General features: G+C 42.2%; 1 protein-coding gene across 8 annotated transcripts in view; it reads right to left on the bottom strand.

Annotated features, from left to right (window-relative positions):
- The window catches only part of atp2b3b (ATPase plasma membrane Ca2+ transporting 3b), a 59,114-nt gene that overhangs the window by 28,931 nt on the left and 12,173 nt on the right, over positions 1-18,010 (bottom strand). For all 8 annotated transcript variants that reach the window (XR_013197002.1, XM_077214445.1, XM_077214442.1 and 5 more), the window contains exons 3-5: positions 8,782-8,979; positions 7,438-7,695; positions 7,061-7,186 (exon numbers count right to left, since the gene is read on the bottom strand). Coding sequence is in view for 7 of the 8 variants with exons in the window: in XM_077214445.1 (XP_077070560.1) it covers positions 7,061-7,186; positions 7,438-7,695; positions 8,782-8,979 (582 nt within the window). In the remaining variant the exon portion in view is untranslated. The remainder of the gene's footprint in view (positions 1-7,060; positions 7,187-7,437; positions 7,696-8,781; positions 8,980-18,010) is intronic.

Genomic DNA, 18,010 nt, shown 5'->3' on the forward strand with positions numbered 1-18,010 from the left:
TTGCATTTGGTAGAAGATGTACATCAGTAATGGTGATATATTTGGTTTAACTTTATTTAATGGCCAGCAGCCATATCACCCTGTAGCCCAAGATTGGTTGCCCACTGAAGCTGGTTAGTACCTGGAGGGGAGACCTCCTGAGAAAACCAGGTGCTGGTGCAGGTGCTGCTGGAAGAGGTGTCAGTGAGGCCAGCAGGAGGTGCTCACCCTGTGGTGTGTGTGTGTGTGTGTGTGTGTGTGTGTGTGTGTGTGTGTGTGTGTGTCCTAACGCCCCAGTATAGTGATCGGGACACTATACTGTCAAAGAGCACCGTCCTTCGGATGAGACGTTAAACCGAGGTCCTGACTCTCTGTGGTCACAAAAAATCCCACAAAAAATCTGGCCAAATTTGCCCAGTGGCCTCTGTCCATCATGGCCTCCTAATCATCCCTATATAATAATTGGCTTCATAACTCTGTCTCCTCTCCACCAATAAGCTGGTGTGTGGTGGGAGTTCTGGCGCAATATGGCTGCCGTCGCATCATCCAGGTAGATGCTGCACATGGTGGTGGTTGAGGAGATCCTCCCCTTATGTAAAGCGCTTTGAGTGCCGAGAAAAGCTCTATATAAATGTAATGACTTATTATTTTGAAATTTCATTGGAACTAAGGCTGCACAATGTTAGAAAATAACTGACGTTCCAATGTTTTCTGTGGTATACAGTATATTGCGATATTAAAACTTAAATAGCTACCTTGGAAAGAATAAATCATTCTAGAATTGAGATTTTGTTGAGGAGTCCATCTAAATATTTTAAAAAGCTCAAAATGAATGTTTTGTGTGAACAACCCTTTTAGGGCTAAACAATTTAGGAAAAACTTGGAAAATCTTGGTGTTTACACTATACTCTTTACAAAAAAAAGATCAAAACCTCTTTCATTAACTGTTGCGAATCACCAGTCTCAGAGAGATCCATTTGCAACGTAATGTTATTAACTGAATAGTCAGACAGGCAAGAGTCAAAGACAGCAAACACAGCATTGGAGACAAGGCTAAATCGAGGTCTAATATCGGGCAGAAGATCAGGACAGGCAAAGAACAGGCAGAGTCCGTGAACCAGGGAGAGGTAACGTAGGCGGGCAGCAGGCAAGGAGAAGTCCAAGGCAGAAGGGGTCAAGAAAAAGTCAGGCAGTCACTGGGTATAACGCTCAGTAGTGTTCACAAAAGCAAAACAAAACTTTGCACTGAGAGCTCCGCTTGGTGCAGTTAAATAGCCTGGTAGGCTGCAGCTGGGCATGGTGATCAGAGTCATTAATGAGGCTTATGGGGAATGTAGTGCGAGTGAATCAATATTCGGGCGAGGGCGCCCTCTGCTGGCCAGAGAGAGAGGTTGCGGATTGTGACAGAGCCCCCTCCCTGCGAGCGACTCCTGGTGCGAGGAGCCTGACAACGTCGGGGTCTCCCTCGTGGTCGTGGAGCCGGTTTGGTGGGATGAGCCTGGTGGAAGTCAGTAAACACGATTGGGGTCCAGGATGTCTGTGCTGTCTACCCATGAACCACGTACTGCAGGGAACTGGCCTGACATCTGGAATCCACGAGTTCCTGAACTCGATAGGCCTCCTCGCCTTCGACTAAGATGGGCTGGGGGCTCTGGTCAAGGGATCTCTTCTCCTCCCTCTCGTTGGGCCCATCAGCAGGTTTGAGTAGAGAGACATGGAAGGTAGGAGCGAGACGGTACTGGTTAGGCAGGTCGAGACGGTCAGAGACTGGTGTAATCTGTTGTGTGATCTTGAATGGGCCCACGTACCTGGGACTGAGCTTTTTGCAGGGGAGTCGCAGGCGTAGGTCTCGGGTCGACAGCCAGACCCACTGGCCCAGGTGGTACTCAGGACCCGGCCGACGACGGCGGTTAGCCTGTTCCCTCTGACGGCAAACCGCTCCTTGGAGGTGGGTATGGGCTTGGTTCCAGGTCTCCTCGCTGTGCTGTAGCCAGTCGTTCACTGCGGGAACATTTGTGGGTTCTCCTGACCACAAGAATAGAGGTGGTTGGAAGCCCAGAACGCACTGAAAGGGGGTTAGGTCGGTAGAGTGTTTCCGGAAGGAATTCTGAGGAGAACATCCTCAGGGTATACCAGAACAGGTAACGACTCCAGTCCTGCTGGTGCTGATGGCAGGAGCGCAGAAATCGGATTACCCACCTGGTTCAGGCGTTCGGTCTGCCCGTTGGATTGAGGATGATACCCAGACGTGAGGCTGATGTTGACCTGAAGGGTCTTGAAGAAGGCTGACAAAACCTGAGAAGTGAACTGGGGTCCTTGATCGGAGACAATGTCTTTGGGCAGGCCATAGAATCGGAACACCTGATTGCAGAGGTGTTCGGCGGTCTGTAGCACTGTGGGGGGTTTCGTGAGGGCGATTAGGCGACAGGCCTTGGAGAACCGATCGATTACGGTGAGGATGGAGGCGTGACCTTCGGAAACAGGGAGATCGGTAATGAAGTCGATGGCAATGTGCGACCAAGGGCGTTGCGGAATGGGAAGAGGTTGTAACAGACCGGCTGGCAATTGACGTGACAAATTCTGGGTATTACAGACCCGGCAGTGTTTGACGTAGGTTGTGGTATCGGAGGCTAAGGAGGGCCACCAATAACGGTTTTGGAGCTGGATAGTGGCCGTGATTCCCGGATGCCCCAAGCTTGGTAAGGCATGAACGAGTTCCAGGACCTGGCTCCGGAGGTTCTCGGGGACATAGACTCGGTTGGGCGGACAGCCGGGTTGGATATCACCACGGGAGTTGATCTGTTCGATCTCGGTGTCGATGTCCCAATGGATGGGTGCGACAACGACGTTGGAAGCTAGTACCGTCTTGGGGTCTTGTGGTGTGGGTTCAAGGTCGTCTTGGCGTGACAGGGCATCTGCCTTGGTATTCTTGGAACCTGGACGATAAGTGGCAGTTAAGTGGAACCGGGTGAAGAAGAGTGACCAACGAGCTTGCCTGGGGTTTAGCCTCTTGGCGGTACGTAGCTACTCCAGGTTCTTATGGTCGGTGAGAACCATGAAAGGATGGGCAGCACCCTCAAGCCAATGCCGCCACTCTTCGAAGGCAGCCTTCATGGCCAGGAGTTCCCGATCACCCACAACGTAATTTCTTTCGGCGGCATTCAATTTACGGGAGTAGTATGCACAGGGATGCAACTTGGGTGGCGAACCTTGATGTTGCGAGAGGATTGCCCCCGGAGCGATGTTCGTGGCGTCTACCTCGACTATGAACGGTAGTACGGTGTCAGGATGGTTGCTGTGGTAAAGCGTTGTTTGAGCTGGTTAAAAGGCTGGGTGGCAGACTCATTCCACGGAAGACGATGTGTTCCTTTCTTCACCAGAAAGGTGAGTGGATTTGCCACGGCACTGAAGTTCCTGATGAACTGTCGGTATAAGTTGGCAAATCCAAGGAAGCGTTGCAGCTCTTTCAGGGTTGTGGGCCGTGGCCAGTCGCGGACTGCTTTGACCATGCCCACCAGATGATGGTGAATGAGTCTCTGGAGGACGCCTCGAACATGCTGCACATGGTCTGTGAGGGTGTTAGAGTAAATCAAGATGTCATCGATGTACACTATGACTACACGGTGGAGCATGTCTCTGAAGACGTTGTTGATGTACGACTGAAAGACGGACGGACTGTTCACCAGGCCGAACGGCATGACCAAGTACTCGTAGTGTCCCGTGTTAGTGGAGAAGGCTGTCTTCCACTCGTCCCCCTCCTGATGCGGATGAGATTGTAGGCACAGCGTAGATCGAGCTAGGTGTAGTACTTGGCTGTACGGAGTAATTCCAAGGCGGCTGGTACCAGCGGGAGCGGATAGCGAAACATTACCGTGATGTCATTCAGGGCACGGTAATCAATGCAAGGTCGGAGGCCTTCTTCTGGACAAAGAAACCAGCGGATGCAGGAGACGTGGAGGGCCATATGAAGCCCTTTGCAAGCTCCTCCTCAATGTATCTCCTCATGGCTTCGGACTCCGGTTTGGAGCGAGTAAAGATACGACCCTTGGGTGGTATGGATCCGGGTAGCTGATCGATGGCACAGTCGCTGTTGCGATGAGGTGGGAGCTGTGAGGCTTCTGCTGTGAGGCCTCTGCCAGATCATGGTATTCGGAAGGGAGGTCGTTCAGGTTAGCCCTCTCCACGGGCACGGAAATGACAGGAGCGAGGCACTTGGAATGACAGGACACGCCCCAGCGGGCAATCTGGTTGGTTTTCCAGTGGATCTGGGGATTGTGTTTACGGAGCCATGGCAGGCCTAGGATCACAGGGGTGCGTGGACCGTGGAAGACATAGAACTGGATAACCTCGGAGTGGAGCGCCTCTATCTCTTGGGTGAGATGGGAAACGTGACCGGAGCCTAATGGGCTTCCATCGATGGCTTCGACTGCGAGGGAAGAAGGGCAACGGATTAGTGGAACGTTGTGCTGTCAGGCAAAGTCTTCAGAAATAAAGTTCCCGGAGCAGGGATGGCGCGGTGACTTGCTCGACCAGATCGCATGATTGTCTATCTGGATCGTGAGGTTTATGAACTCGTAGAGGTCCCTGCCCTCGTCACGACAGGCTAATTCCGACTGCAGATCATGGTTCAGGCCTCTTAGGAAGATTACCTTGAGCGTGTCGTCATTCCAGGAAGTCTGTGCGGCCAGGGTGCGATGCGTGACAGCATACTCATTGGCGGTTTATCTTTCCTGCGTGAGCTCCAGCAAGCGATCACCCGCGCTTTTTCCCTCCCTAGAATGGTCGAAGACCTCCCTGAAGCGTTGGAGAAACACCGGAAAGGACGGAAATGCTGAACCATCGACTCTCCATACGGCTATTATCCATTCCAACGCCCTCCCCATCAGTAAGGAACACACAAAGGCAATCTTCCCCGTGTCAGTCAAATACAGGGCCGATGTTGCTCGATGTACAAAGAGCATTGGAAAATAAAGCCTTTACATTTGTCGGGATCCCTGTCGAACTTCTCCAGAAGCGTGAGACGAGGATTCGTGGTGAGCGGGACCGGTGCAGGGCTGACAACAGCGGCGACGGCTTGTGGGGGTGATGGCTCCGATGACGAAACTTGGAGACCTCTAACAACTTTGATCAGCTCAACCAACAGCGAGGTGAGATGACTCAGCTGATGATGGTGGGCAGCGATCTGATCAGCTTGGGCTGAATAGGCGGCGGACAACGTTGACATTGCTGATGGATCTGGTTGCGGTGAAGTTTTCTGTTGCGAATCACCAGTCTCAGAGAGATCCATTTGCAGCGTAATGTTTATTAACAGAGTAGTCAGACAGGCAAGGGTCAAAGACACAGCACTGGCAAGGCTAACTCGAGGTCTAATACCGGGCAGAAGATGAGGGCAGGGAGAGAACAGGCAGAGTCCGTGGACCAGGCAGAGGTAACGTAGGCGGGCAGCAAGCAAGGCAAAGTCCAAGGCAGAAGGGGTCAAGAAACGGTCAGACAGTCACTGGGTATAAAGCTCGGTAGTGTTCACAAAAGCAAAACAAAACTTCGCACTGAGAGCTGCGCTTGGTGCAGTTAAATAGCTTGGTAGATAGGCTGCAGCTGGGCATGGTGATCAGAGTCATTAATGAGGCTTATGGGGAATGTAGTGCGGGTGAATCAATATTCGGGCGAGGGCGCCCTCTGCTGGCCAGAGAGAGAGGTTGCGGAGTCTGGGATTGTGACAGTAACGATAAAGTGAATAGAATAAAAAAAAAACATTCCCACATTCCCAAAACACATTGAATATGGTCCAGGGTTGACGTCAAAACCCAGAAGACTAAATCACCAGTGGTCCCTTCAAGATTTTTCTATGGGTTTTTATAATGGGGTTTTTCAATTTATGAGTAAAATATGAGTAACAACATTTTATTCTACGTAAACTGCACACACTCACACCCTAAACATTCTTATCTAGTTACTATTAGAAACTTTAAAATTTGTGTTTTTGATATGAGTGTGTGTAATTTATGTTGTAGAGTAAAACGTTGAAGTATCGTAATAAAAAAAAACATTTTAAAAACCCATAGGAAAAACTTGAGGGAACCAGGGATGAATTAGTCTTCCAGGTTTTGACGTCATCCCTGCACAACTCTGTTACTATAAAAGTAACAACTGTTTATTATATTGATTGTAGTTATAATTAAATAAAAATATTAAACAAAATTAGAAATAAGTGCCACAAGAAAAGAAGCGCCACAAGCAGTTTGGAGCGTTTCTGCTTATTTACGATGCAAGGGTAAATATAGAATTGTTTCTTTAAATAAGGACAGCATTTTCTTTTCAAAAGTAGTCAACATTTGAATCAAAACCTTTCATCAAAGTTATACATGAATTTTGAACAATACCCATTCTTGTCTTAGAACAACTTTAATGAACTTATCCTTTTTTTGACTACTGTATATGTATTTGAGGAGCAGTGAAGAGCGTCTTGCATTTGTCTTCGAGTGATAGCAAAAATAGCCTGTGAGTAGCACTTCATTATAATGTGAGATTTTGGCCAAATGACAGAAAGAAAGAAAAAAACAGAAAAAAACGAGCGCCTACATAGCTTCAATAATCTTCATAACCTTTAAGCTGATGAAAACATGATGTGATGGGAGACTGCCTCAGATGCAGCCATTCTAATGAGGAAATACACGACATTCACTGGACAAAAACTTCCTATATTCATTTGAGCTTGTTTGGTAAAGTGTTAATACTATAATGTCACATGCAAGTATATGATCACATATAAAGCTACAATATCAAATTTGACATCACAGTGTTACATTTTTTTTTTTAAAGTAACCTTTCCTTTAACGTTTTTGGTCATACAGTGTGGGCGGGCCCAAAATTTGCACAATGTGAGGTAAATCTGGACCTGTAGCCAATGTAAGGAACCTTAAAGTTTTTAAACTTGGATACGGAGAAGAATCATGGTGAGATTTTGTAGGATATCTTGCAGATCACACAATCACAGGTGATATTTCAAGGGGCTAAGATGCTGAAACCCCCATTAAATAGAATCTATCAACATCTATGACCCACACATGTACACGGCGCTTACCAGAGAGAAGCATGGGGTCCTTGTCGGCCGACTTCCGCACATGGTCTGATTCACCAGTTAATGAGCTCTCGTCGATTTTCAGGTCATTAGCCTGAATCAGGACCCCATCAGCAGGTAGGAGGTCACCTGAGAGAGATAAATAAATATCACGTGATCAGCAGGGCATCCTTAATATCCCAAAAAGCATTCACTGTTCCTACCAATAATGCTATATTAAACAAGGTACATTATCAACAAATGAATTCTCATTGTGATTTGTGGAAATGTGAACATTCTAAAAATATTTCTGTGTTAATCCACACCTCATATTAGATTAGTTAAGCCTTAAATCTCAGCATTGATTCCATTCTCTGAGCTCAGCAGAACAGGAAACTTACCATATTTGACCTGTGCCATGTCCCCAACCACCATTTCAGCAACAGGAATCTGGATGACGTTTCCATTGCGCACCACAGCGAATCGCTGCTCCAGCTCGATGCGGCTCTGCAGTCCCCGGAACTGTTTCTCTTTACTCCAGTCGTTGAAAGCGGTCACCAGCACCACGCAAATGACGGATAGCAGGATGGCTGCACCTTCAATCCATCCTGCCTCCGCCTCCCCTTCATCTTCAGCTCCTCCTGACACATTCCCACAACCTGCAGAGGGTTACGGTTGTTATTTCATGGCTGCCTGCATGGCATACTTGATTCTGACTGATCAATAGCAGTTTTGAGCAGTCAAATAGTTTGGTATGATAATGAGAAAACTGAATTTTTTTAAATCATCAGACCATGACAATATTTGCCAAACGTGAACATTTCACAAATTAAATATTAAACGTTTTGTCTATTAGAAATAGTTTGCCGCCTACTTTCAGCTGAAAATGATTTGCGGACTGTAAAGCTTCGTTTTTTAAGTATAAAACTACCATTCAAAAGGTTGTAAGAATGTTTGGAACGAAATTATTCAGCAATGATGCATTAAATTGATGAAAGTCGACAGTAAAGTAATTTATAAAGTGACAAAAGATTTCTATTTAAAAATTATTTTATCAAAGAATCCTGAAAAAAAGAAATCCACAAAAAATGTTTGCACAAAACTATTAAGCAGCACAACTGTTTTCAACATTGATAAAAATAAGAAATGTTTATTGAGCACCAAATCAGCATATTAGAATGATTTTTGAAGGATCACGTGACACTGACACTGAAAATTCAGCTTTGCCATCACAAATTACATTTTAAAATATACTAAAATAGTTTTTAAATTGTAAAAATATTTCACAATATTATGGTTTTACAGTATTATTGATCAAATAAATGTACAATATTAAAAATCATCACCCTGCCAGGGCTTATTTTTTATTTTATAATGATTGGCTTGTTGTACATATCCCTTCCTTATGCAGAGTGACATTTACATTATACAGCCTAAAACTTTCAGAAGTCTTTTCTACAAAGCTGCATGTTGCTGTTTATTTTTCCCCAGCACCCTTAAACCCCTCCCTTTTATTTTCTCTCTTTCTGCATTCCTGCTTGACAGTCCATTTTCTCACCTTCATTCTCACCTTTTTCCTCCCACACTCCCTTGATTCAGTTCTCTCTCTCTTCCCTCCCACTCTCTATCCGGCATTGCCTCCTCCCTCGACCCACACCATCCCTTTTAACTAATTTCTTCTACACACCTCATCCCTCTAACGTCCCTGTCTTTCTTTCCCTGTCTAGCTTCCCTCTTTCTCTCACCCTCGGCCTCGTGTCCGGGTGGCTGATAGAAGGACAGGCCGAGGGAGATGATGGCTGCAATCTCCAGGATGATGAGGGTGACGTCTTGTAAGGCCTCCCACACCAGCTGAAGGAAGGTCTTGGCCTTTTTCGGGGGTATGAAGTTTTGTCCAAATGCCTGTCTGCGCTTCTCCAAATCTGTCGGGTTATCTGACAAACCTGAAAGGAAAGGAAGAAGAATCAAACAAGGGTTGTCACAATTTTTTTAAATGGTGGGCACCCTCTCTCTCAGGCCAGTGAGCAGGTAGTCTCGTGTAGCCAGAACTTCAGACGGTCGGCAGAAGGTCTCGACCCCATTGCTGCTTTCAATTGGCTAAGGATCGCCCACAGGCCATCTGAGAGACTTGTAAAGCAACCAATCGTATAGGTGTGAAAATGTAACATTGATGTCCCTACAATAACAGACTGCTGTCTAAAACTCAAAGATGTATTTTAAAGAGTCTATGCTGTGAACTAAACATACTTTACACACTTTTGAAAATCCAGTGTTCAGTTGACCCTCATAAGCACTAATTGTCACGGTTGTAAACATGATGGCTTTTTTCTTCCATGAGGGGGTTTGGCATGACAAAGGCTTTGTTTCCAGGCAGACAGAGACATACACGTCTCCCGGAAATCCTGTAGAATTCATCCAATCAGATGACGACTTAGAAACTCCTGAAGTGTTTCCAATTTTGTGTGCCATATGCATCAAACATTCAGCCAACGTTCAGTGGGCATGACGTCTGAGGCTGAGAATAATGAGTAGGATATACTGTACCATAGAGGAACTTAGTGTGCCGCTCTCATCACAGGGCCCAGGACTTTTCCTGTTGAATTTCAAAGCAGCCCGATGTGCATTCAGATTCACCCAATGCAGGACACATTGCGTTTAAAAGACCAATTATAATGAGATGTTTTTGTTAGCTGTCTGAAGTCTCGCAGTTGGGAATTTAACAGTCTTTTGCCCTAATGAATTTTGGCAATATGGACCGAACTAAAGTCTTTTGACAAAGGCACTGTAAAGTTCAACTATTAAATCCTTGATATCTCCCTAATGATTAATACATGTATATCCCTGTATACCTCCTGAGAAAAGGGCATTCCTATTCATTGGGTTTAATAATCTCCATGATTTAAAAAATAAATGTGAATGTTAACACTAAACTAATGACTTTTAAAATATGCAAAGATTTTAAAACACTACCACTCTAAAAATGGTTCCAGAGGAAAAACTGGGTATCATACACTAAACGAGGATCGAACACCAGACTTTCAAGTCACTCTGAAGTCAACAAACTTACACAAAAACATGTGCCTTGTTGAAAGAAGGTGCATGACAAATGAAAATAATTTGTTTTCTAAAATCGACTTAACATATCAAACATGCTTGATATCCTTCAACTGGAAGAAAGTCTGAAGCTGAAAAAAGTCTGAGTCTCAGCCCATCGTACACAAAGCGATTTTTTGTGAAATCTGTCAACTCAAATCTGTGAACTGGCTCTCAATTTTGACAAATAGCACCGACTCCTCCAGACTGAAAATCGGGGCACAAATCTGTGCAAAATTTGTGTAGTGTATTTCAGCCTTTTCAGCAATGGATCTAAACCAGGGGGTCCACTAGGGTGCAGGATGACTTAAATGAAAAATATTTTTTAATATATGAAGATAATATCTCTAATCTAAATTGAAATGATAAAAACAATATTAAAAACTAGCAAAAACTATTAAATCAATAACTAATAACTAAAAATCAGTAACTAGAGTTTTTAATTGAAGAACATACAGTTCTTGAAACTTGTGGAATCACAAAATTAATTGTGTGTCATTCATTTACTATATACATTTCTGTTAATAAAAAGTTTGAAAACAAGCAGTTTTGTTATAATTACAGCATAAATACTGGAAGTATTTTAGCTTATATTTAGAGGTGGGCCTTCAAATATTGGACTGTGAATATTGTGTTCAGAAAGACTAAAAAGAAACTATAATTAATACTTGCATACGAGTAGGTACGGGTTTGACACCTGGGTTTCCGTCTTGTAAACTATGGGTGCTTTTCAAAATTTCTAGACATAAGACAACATATTAGCTAGCTAGCATGTATTATAAGCCAATGGTCGCTAAATACATGAATAAATGTTGTGGGAAAGATGCAGCTGAACTAATGTATAAAAAGTAAACTAATAGTAAATGTATAAAAAGTTTTTGACCATGCAGTATCAAGTGAATATTACCTGTAAAACTGTTTAGGTTACATCTATAGGCCTACAGTCAGCTCAAGAAAATGTAAAAATGCTGTTTCCAAAGTCAACAGAATTAAACATACACTCACCTAAAGGATTATTAGGAACACCACACTAATACTGTGTTTGACCCCCTTTGTGGTAACAAGGCATAATGGATCCATGTTCTCATTCTGTTTACGCCAAATTCTGACTCTACCATCTGAATGTCTCAACAGAAATCGAGACTCATCAGACCAGGCAACATTTTCCAGTCTTCAACTATCCAATTTTGGTTAGCTCTTGCAAACTGTAGCCTCTTTTTCCTATTTGTAGTGGAGATGAATGGTACCCGGTGGGGTCTTCTGCTGTTGTAGCCCATCCGCCTCAAGGTTGTGCGTGTTGTGACTTCACAAATGCTTTGCTGCATACCTTGGTTGTAACGAGTGGTTATTTCAGTCAAAGTTGCTCTTCTATCAGCTTGAATCAGTCGGCCCATTCTCCTCTGACCTCTAGCATCAACAAGGCATTTTCGCCCACAGGACTGCCGCATACTGGATGTTTTTCCCTTTTCACACCATTCTTTGTAAACCCTAGAAATGGTTGTGCGTGAAAATCCCAGTAAGTGAGCAGATCGTGAAATACTCAGACCAGCCCGTCTGGCACCAACAACCATGCCACGCTCAAAATTGCTTAAATCACCTTTCTTTCCCATTCTGACATTCAGTTTGGAGTTCAGGAGATTGTCTTGACCAGGACCAAACCCCTAAATGCATTGAAGCAACTGCCATGTGATTGGTTGATTAGATAATTGCATTAATGAGAAATTGAACAGGTGTTCCTAATAATCCTTTAGGTGAGTGTATAAATCATGCTGATCCTATTTTTTTTTTGTCCTCTTTCATCAGACCACCCTGGACCAAACCAATCGTTACAGCCAGAAGAAAGTGTATATAAATAAAGAGTTCAGTTTTCTGCTGTGAACAACTCCCATACCATTTCACAAAAACACAAACACTAGCTTTAAATACACCATTGAGCTAATTGACACCTTTAATAGCATATGCACTGCTTCCCTTTCCTGTTATCACCACACATTTAGTCATCTTACAATCTGAAAGATTCAAATGAGGGTCACTAAAACCAAGTGTGTGCACGATACAATAGAACATAACCAACTGACAATAAAGGCCCAAGCGCAATTTATTAGAACATAACGATTTGTTAAAGCACATTGTTCCAAAGTAAAAGAAGATGTGAGTCAGACTGAGCCACATATATTGAATTTCTGATGTAAATAATTAATTGCATATTTCTGCTCATTTCAAAAAGCTCATATAGAATGAGGGGCTGAGAGAAGACAGGAAGGATGAAGAGAAATAGATATGAAGACATGAGACACATTGCATTTAATGTGCTCAGTGCCAAACACCCCCCTCACCACCACCACCACCACCATCTTTCCCCATCTTTCCCCAGCCATCTATGTCTTTCAGTCGTTCTGAGTCTTTCTCTTACTCTCTCTTTCACTCTTTCATAGATTTGTGCAGTTTCCATGGTGATGAAGACATCAAGCACAAATTGTGCCGTACTTCAACTTCCTGTCTTCGGGCACCTTTTCGCCCAGCTACAGATGATGTCATTGATTCGATGCAGTCCACGCGAAACTTATAATAGATTTTTGATTGGTCTGCTTTGAAAGCTGTTTTTGCAGACAGTGAGTCTTTTTGAGCTGGAGAGAAAATTCATAATGTTTTTTTTTCAATGTTGAAGTCAGTAGAGTCATCCGGAGTGAAACCCAGCATTACAGCTCAGCTGAATGAGGCACTATTGACGTCAGTCTATGAGTGTGCATGTGTGTGTGTGTGGTGAACATGCTTCAGGGACGTTTAAGGACAGGACTATCCAACCAGAAAATACTTTAAGTGGACAAAAGAGGAATGTATGGGCTGTTATGTATACCGAGACTGAGACAGAGCATCAAGCCAACTGTTGGCAAGAGCACCTGAGGGTCTACATGATCACAGTCACTCCAAACCTGCACTCAGCACTAAACCTTATTATTACCCGTACTGAATGCATGATCATACAACACTCTAGATGAAAAGTGGAAGTATAAGTGAAAGACAAAGAGAGAAAGAGAGAGCCAGGAAGGACAGAAGATGGCAATCTCATGCCATTCAAAGAAGTGATAAAGTGCTAATTCATTTAAAAATGAAAATTCGGTAACGCTTTACAATAGGGTTTCCATTTATTTTATATTAGTTAACATGAACTTACTAAGAACAAAACTTTGACAGCATTTATTAGTCTTAATGATGATTTCATGATTATTTAAACACTTTTCAAACCAGAAGTGTTGACATCAGTTAATCCACTTTGATGCAACTGTATTTTTATTAACATTAACAAAGATTAAGAAATGTTTTAAGAAATATTGTACATTGCTGGTATGTTATCTGCATTAACTGAATTCATCAAATTCAAGATTTCATCACAAATCAGACATAGCTGCTTTTCTCACGAATGTGCCAAAGAGACTGAACAGATTCTCAATGAATGATGAGAATCATTCTTTTAGAAATGGAAGTTAGTTTGGAATGACAAGAAAGTGATTAAATCATTTTCTGTAAATTTTTACAATAAGGTCTCATTTGTTAACATCATTATTTTGTGAGAAACAGACTGAAACTGATTGATTTTTTTATTGATTGATTTATCAATTAATAACATTGATAAATCAATAAATAAAAATCAATCAGTTTCAGTCTGTTTCTCACAAAATTTTGGAAGACTTCAGAACAAATGGAATAATGTACAGCAAACACCAAATGAACCACTCTTACGATACTCTTGTGTCTATTTTGAAGCTCTAAAGTTCCAGTCCCTTTCATTATAACTGCATCTTCAAAATTTCTTCTTTTGTGTTCAACAGAAGAAATAATGTCATAGAGGTTTAGGACAACAGGAGGGTGAGCAAATGAAGACTGGATTTTCATGGATGAACTGTCTCTTTAAGAAAAACTGCTGAGTAGCCATGCCCGCATCCATTCGCTTTAAAGAATCTCTTTATTTTCAAACACCCCACCTCCTTCTCCCCCCACCCAACTCACTCACTCTCTCTCGCCATCTCCCCTTGGTGTGTCCTTGACAATGCGGCAAGCTATACCAGAATTTCTTCTCTCTATTCCTTCCTAACCTCCCTCTCTCTCGCTTCTCTTGTTCATTCTCTTTCCACCCTCCACCCCCACTGCTCTCGGATCTCCATGTCCTGCTGCAGCAGAACAGGTATCTGTGTAGGTTCAGGCTGATAGATTGATACGTCCACGGCCTGCACTGAAAATCGTGTTTATAGCAGGCTGAGATCCATGGATCATCCTGCAGTCCGCACACTGAAGCGCATTGCTGGAGAGGATGGTGAGACACTAATGGACTTCCATTTTCAGGGCCTCATCTTCACAGTGTCAGTCTTATTCAGCATTACTTCATCTCCACCCCCTCTGCTTTCCTCTCCTCTCCTGTTGTCTCTGCTTTGTCATGGTCATGTAACAGGATTAGTTCTGCTTCTACTTGCACTTAGAGGCACACTCCTCTTATTGTATGACTATTAGCATCAGGTTTTGTTATCACCTGCCAACAGAGCACTTCCTGATGACAGCTGTTAGCTATTTCCATACATATAGCTGGTCTGAAAGCTTTCATGTCTTCTCAACCATTGCACCAGTGGAGGTTTCGAAACCTTTTGTGTTATAGTTTATTTTAGATGTAACTCCTGAAAGGGCTTTTGCACAACAGGGCAACATCTGATATTCCAACAACCACATTTTCCAACTGTTGCTACAAAAATTACCTGAGGATAGTTCACCCGAAAAATGAGAAGTCTGCCATTATCTACTCACACTCATGTTGTTGCAAACCCATATGACTTTCCTTAATCTTCAAAACACAAACGAAGATATTTTTAATGAAACCTGAGAGACTTCTGTCCTTCCTTTGAAAGTCCATGGAACCAAAACTTTGACTTTTCAAAACATTCATAAAGAATCGATTAAAGAGGTTTAATTGAGATTGAATTTAGGGTTTTAAACACATACATAAATTGATCAATGCACATACAAAGAGATAATCAAATATGCTCAACAGATGCTCAAACGTGCTTGCGTGACACAAATCAAATCTCATTGGTTCTCACGCATCAAGCAAGCACATTTGAGCCTCTGTTTAAATATTTGATGAGCTTTATTTATTTGCGTTGATCAATGTTTATACAGCATGTGAATAAAAGCCTAAATTAAAGGACAGTTTGGGGAATATCAACCAGCTTTGTATTTTTACAGTGTCATGGTATATTTAAATGAACAATGTGTACTCTCAATTTTACCTGCCCCAGATTTCTTGGTTTATTTATCAGCTCAAGGCATTTTAGAAAAACTACACTTCATTTTTTTGTATCCCTTCCTACAGACAGTCAGATTGAGCCCAGTGCATTATGGGTGTTGAAGTTTCCCTATTTTTTGACAAAAGAGAACACAGCCCTTATTCAGTTTTCTCTTGTCATGTAGACTTTCAACTGCATGCTTATAGCCAAGTTTTATTAAAAACCCATCTTGCCGTGTCTCATCAGAAGACCTAAAACAGCCCAATTCATATGGATTCTGTTAATGATAATGTTTAAATTATATCAACTTTTTGAACCATCAAAGATTTGGTGTAAAGGACATTCAATGGAGGGACAGAAATCTCTCAGATTTCATGAAAAAAATTTTTTTCAAAGATGAACAAAAGTTTAATGAGTTTGAAACAACATGAGGATGAGTAACTCAACTGATGAGAGAATTTTCATTTTTGGGTGAACTATCCCTTTAAGCGAAATGTCTAAAAAACATCTAGTGAATGAACTAATAAATTCTTGCACTTCTTACCGTCATAGAACAGAAGAGTGCAAACACAGGTAATGTCTGAATAGAGTTTATTGAATAACACATGAAGTTAGCAGGCGAGTCTCTGGATTGCAGATCGTGATGGTGATACTGGCATGTGAATGATCAGTCATATCTTGTTGCATGTAGTGAAGAGAAGTGGCTGGTGGGCTGAAGACTGGCAGACGATGACATACAGAAAACTGAAGACGACAAAGGACAGGACAGTTCGATGCACAGGTAATTAGTCAGGTACCGATTCAGTGTCGAATGACGAGACCAGATGCTGATGAGTGTGTAAAGCAGGCTTAAAGGAGCTGAAGTGGAGAAGTGGAGCTGATGGAGGTGAATGATAGCAGGTGTGGATGATTGAGGATAGTGTGCAGGTGACGATCAGAGAGGATTATGGGAAGTGTAGTGTAATGAGGTGACTGCCTGGTCTGGTGACTGAGATTGTGACAGTTACATTCTGGACTTTACTAAAAAAAACAAAAAAAAAAACATCAAATCAAATCATTCCAACAGATGTATTGAGGGATAAATAATATTGTGATGGTGCTTTTTTTCTGCTCTCACTAGAAAACTCACATAAGAAAATGTCTTGCTTAATGGCACTGATGGTAGGAATTTGATTATTAAGGTTAAAAAATTTGAAAATTAAAACTGGGCATGTTGTTATACTATGGTTTCGCATTTCTAATCTTCTTCCACACTGTGGTTTACCAGTCGGCTGAATAAATATTTCAAGAGATATTGTCATGGCCAACTTGTTCCCAGCCGTCAAATAAAGAGGATCACAAACTATTTGAATGATATGATTATTTATTATAAAGGAAATTATAAGTCACAAGAGTAACACCAAGTCTAGGGATTAAACAATAAAAGAAAATGATGATCCAGTGGGGCAATAAGTGTTGATGAATATTAAGCAAAAGAGATGGGAGCAAGTTGAAGCAGATGACTTCTCTGGAGAACTGAGTTCCACCAGAGGAAGTACTGTTGAATATTACAAACTTTTATACTTTCCACCCACATATTAACCAATTAACAATAAAGTCTCCAGCCAATCAAATTTTAACATCATACTGCCCCCAGAGATAAAATGTTGAAGACAGGACCATTACAATTTTCACTATTGAAGAAGCAAATGCTTCCAGCTATACGCAAGCTCATTATCATGCTTCACTCTGTTAATAGCAACGGAGTAAGCACAATCGCTTCTGCAATAGCCAGTCACCGCAACTTCCGATGCGATTAAGCACAAAATTAAAACTTGAAAGTGTCACACAACATAACAAAGCAATATTGATACAATCCACACACATATTACACACAGATATGCACACACCCACATTATGTAATACAGGTTTTTCTCCAAAACACGTTGGCCACAATTATTGGCACCCCTAGAATTTTTTATGAGTAAAATATCTCTGAAGTACATTCCCATTAATATTTACCTTTATTTAAACTCTTTAAAATAAGAGTTTAAATATGAGGAAACACAAAGGCCAAATTCCCTTAATCATCCATCACAATAAGTAAAACCAAAGAATATAGTTCTGATGTGCACCATAAGATTGTTGAGCATCACAAAATAGAAAGTCGCTGTAAGAAAATAGCTAAATAATTGAAAGTAAACTAAAGATGTTACGAATCTGCCAGGAAGAGGTCATGTGTCTATATTGTCTTAATGCACGGTGAGGAGGAAAGGTTGAGTGGCCAAAGACTCTTCAAGAATCACAGATGGAGAATTGCAGAGATTAGTTAAGTTGTGGGGTCAGAAAGCCTATAAAACTAAAACCAAACAACCCCTACATCACCACATGTTGTTTAGGAGGGTTTTAAGAAAAATCCTCCTTTGCTCGTCCAAAAACAAACTCCAGCATATTCAGTTGTCAGACACGACTGGATATTCAAAAGGGACCGGATTCTATGGTCAGATGAAACTTAAAAAAAAAGATCGTTTCGGCAGCAGAGCCACCAGATGGGTTTGGTGCAAACAGGGATAACAAGTACCCCATACCCACGGTTAAATATACCGCTGGATCTTTAATGTTGTGGGTC

The sequence above is a fragment of the Siphateles boraxobius genome, unplaced genomic scaffold, assembly GCF_051911475.1.
Source record: "Siphateles boraxobius isolate OS27281-9 unplaced genomic scaffold, OSU_SipBor_1 68, whole genome shotgun sequence".
Taxonomy (NCBI): domain Eukaryota; kingdom Metazoa; phylum Chordata; class Actinopteri; order Cypriniformes; family Leuciscidae; genus Siphateles; species Siphateles boraxobius.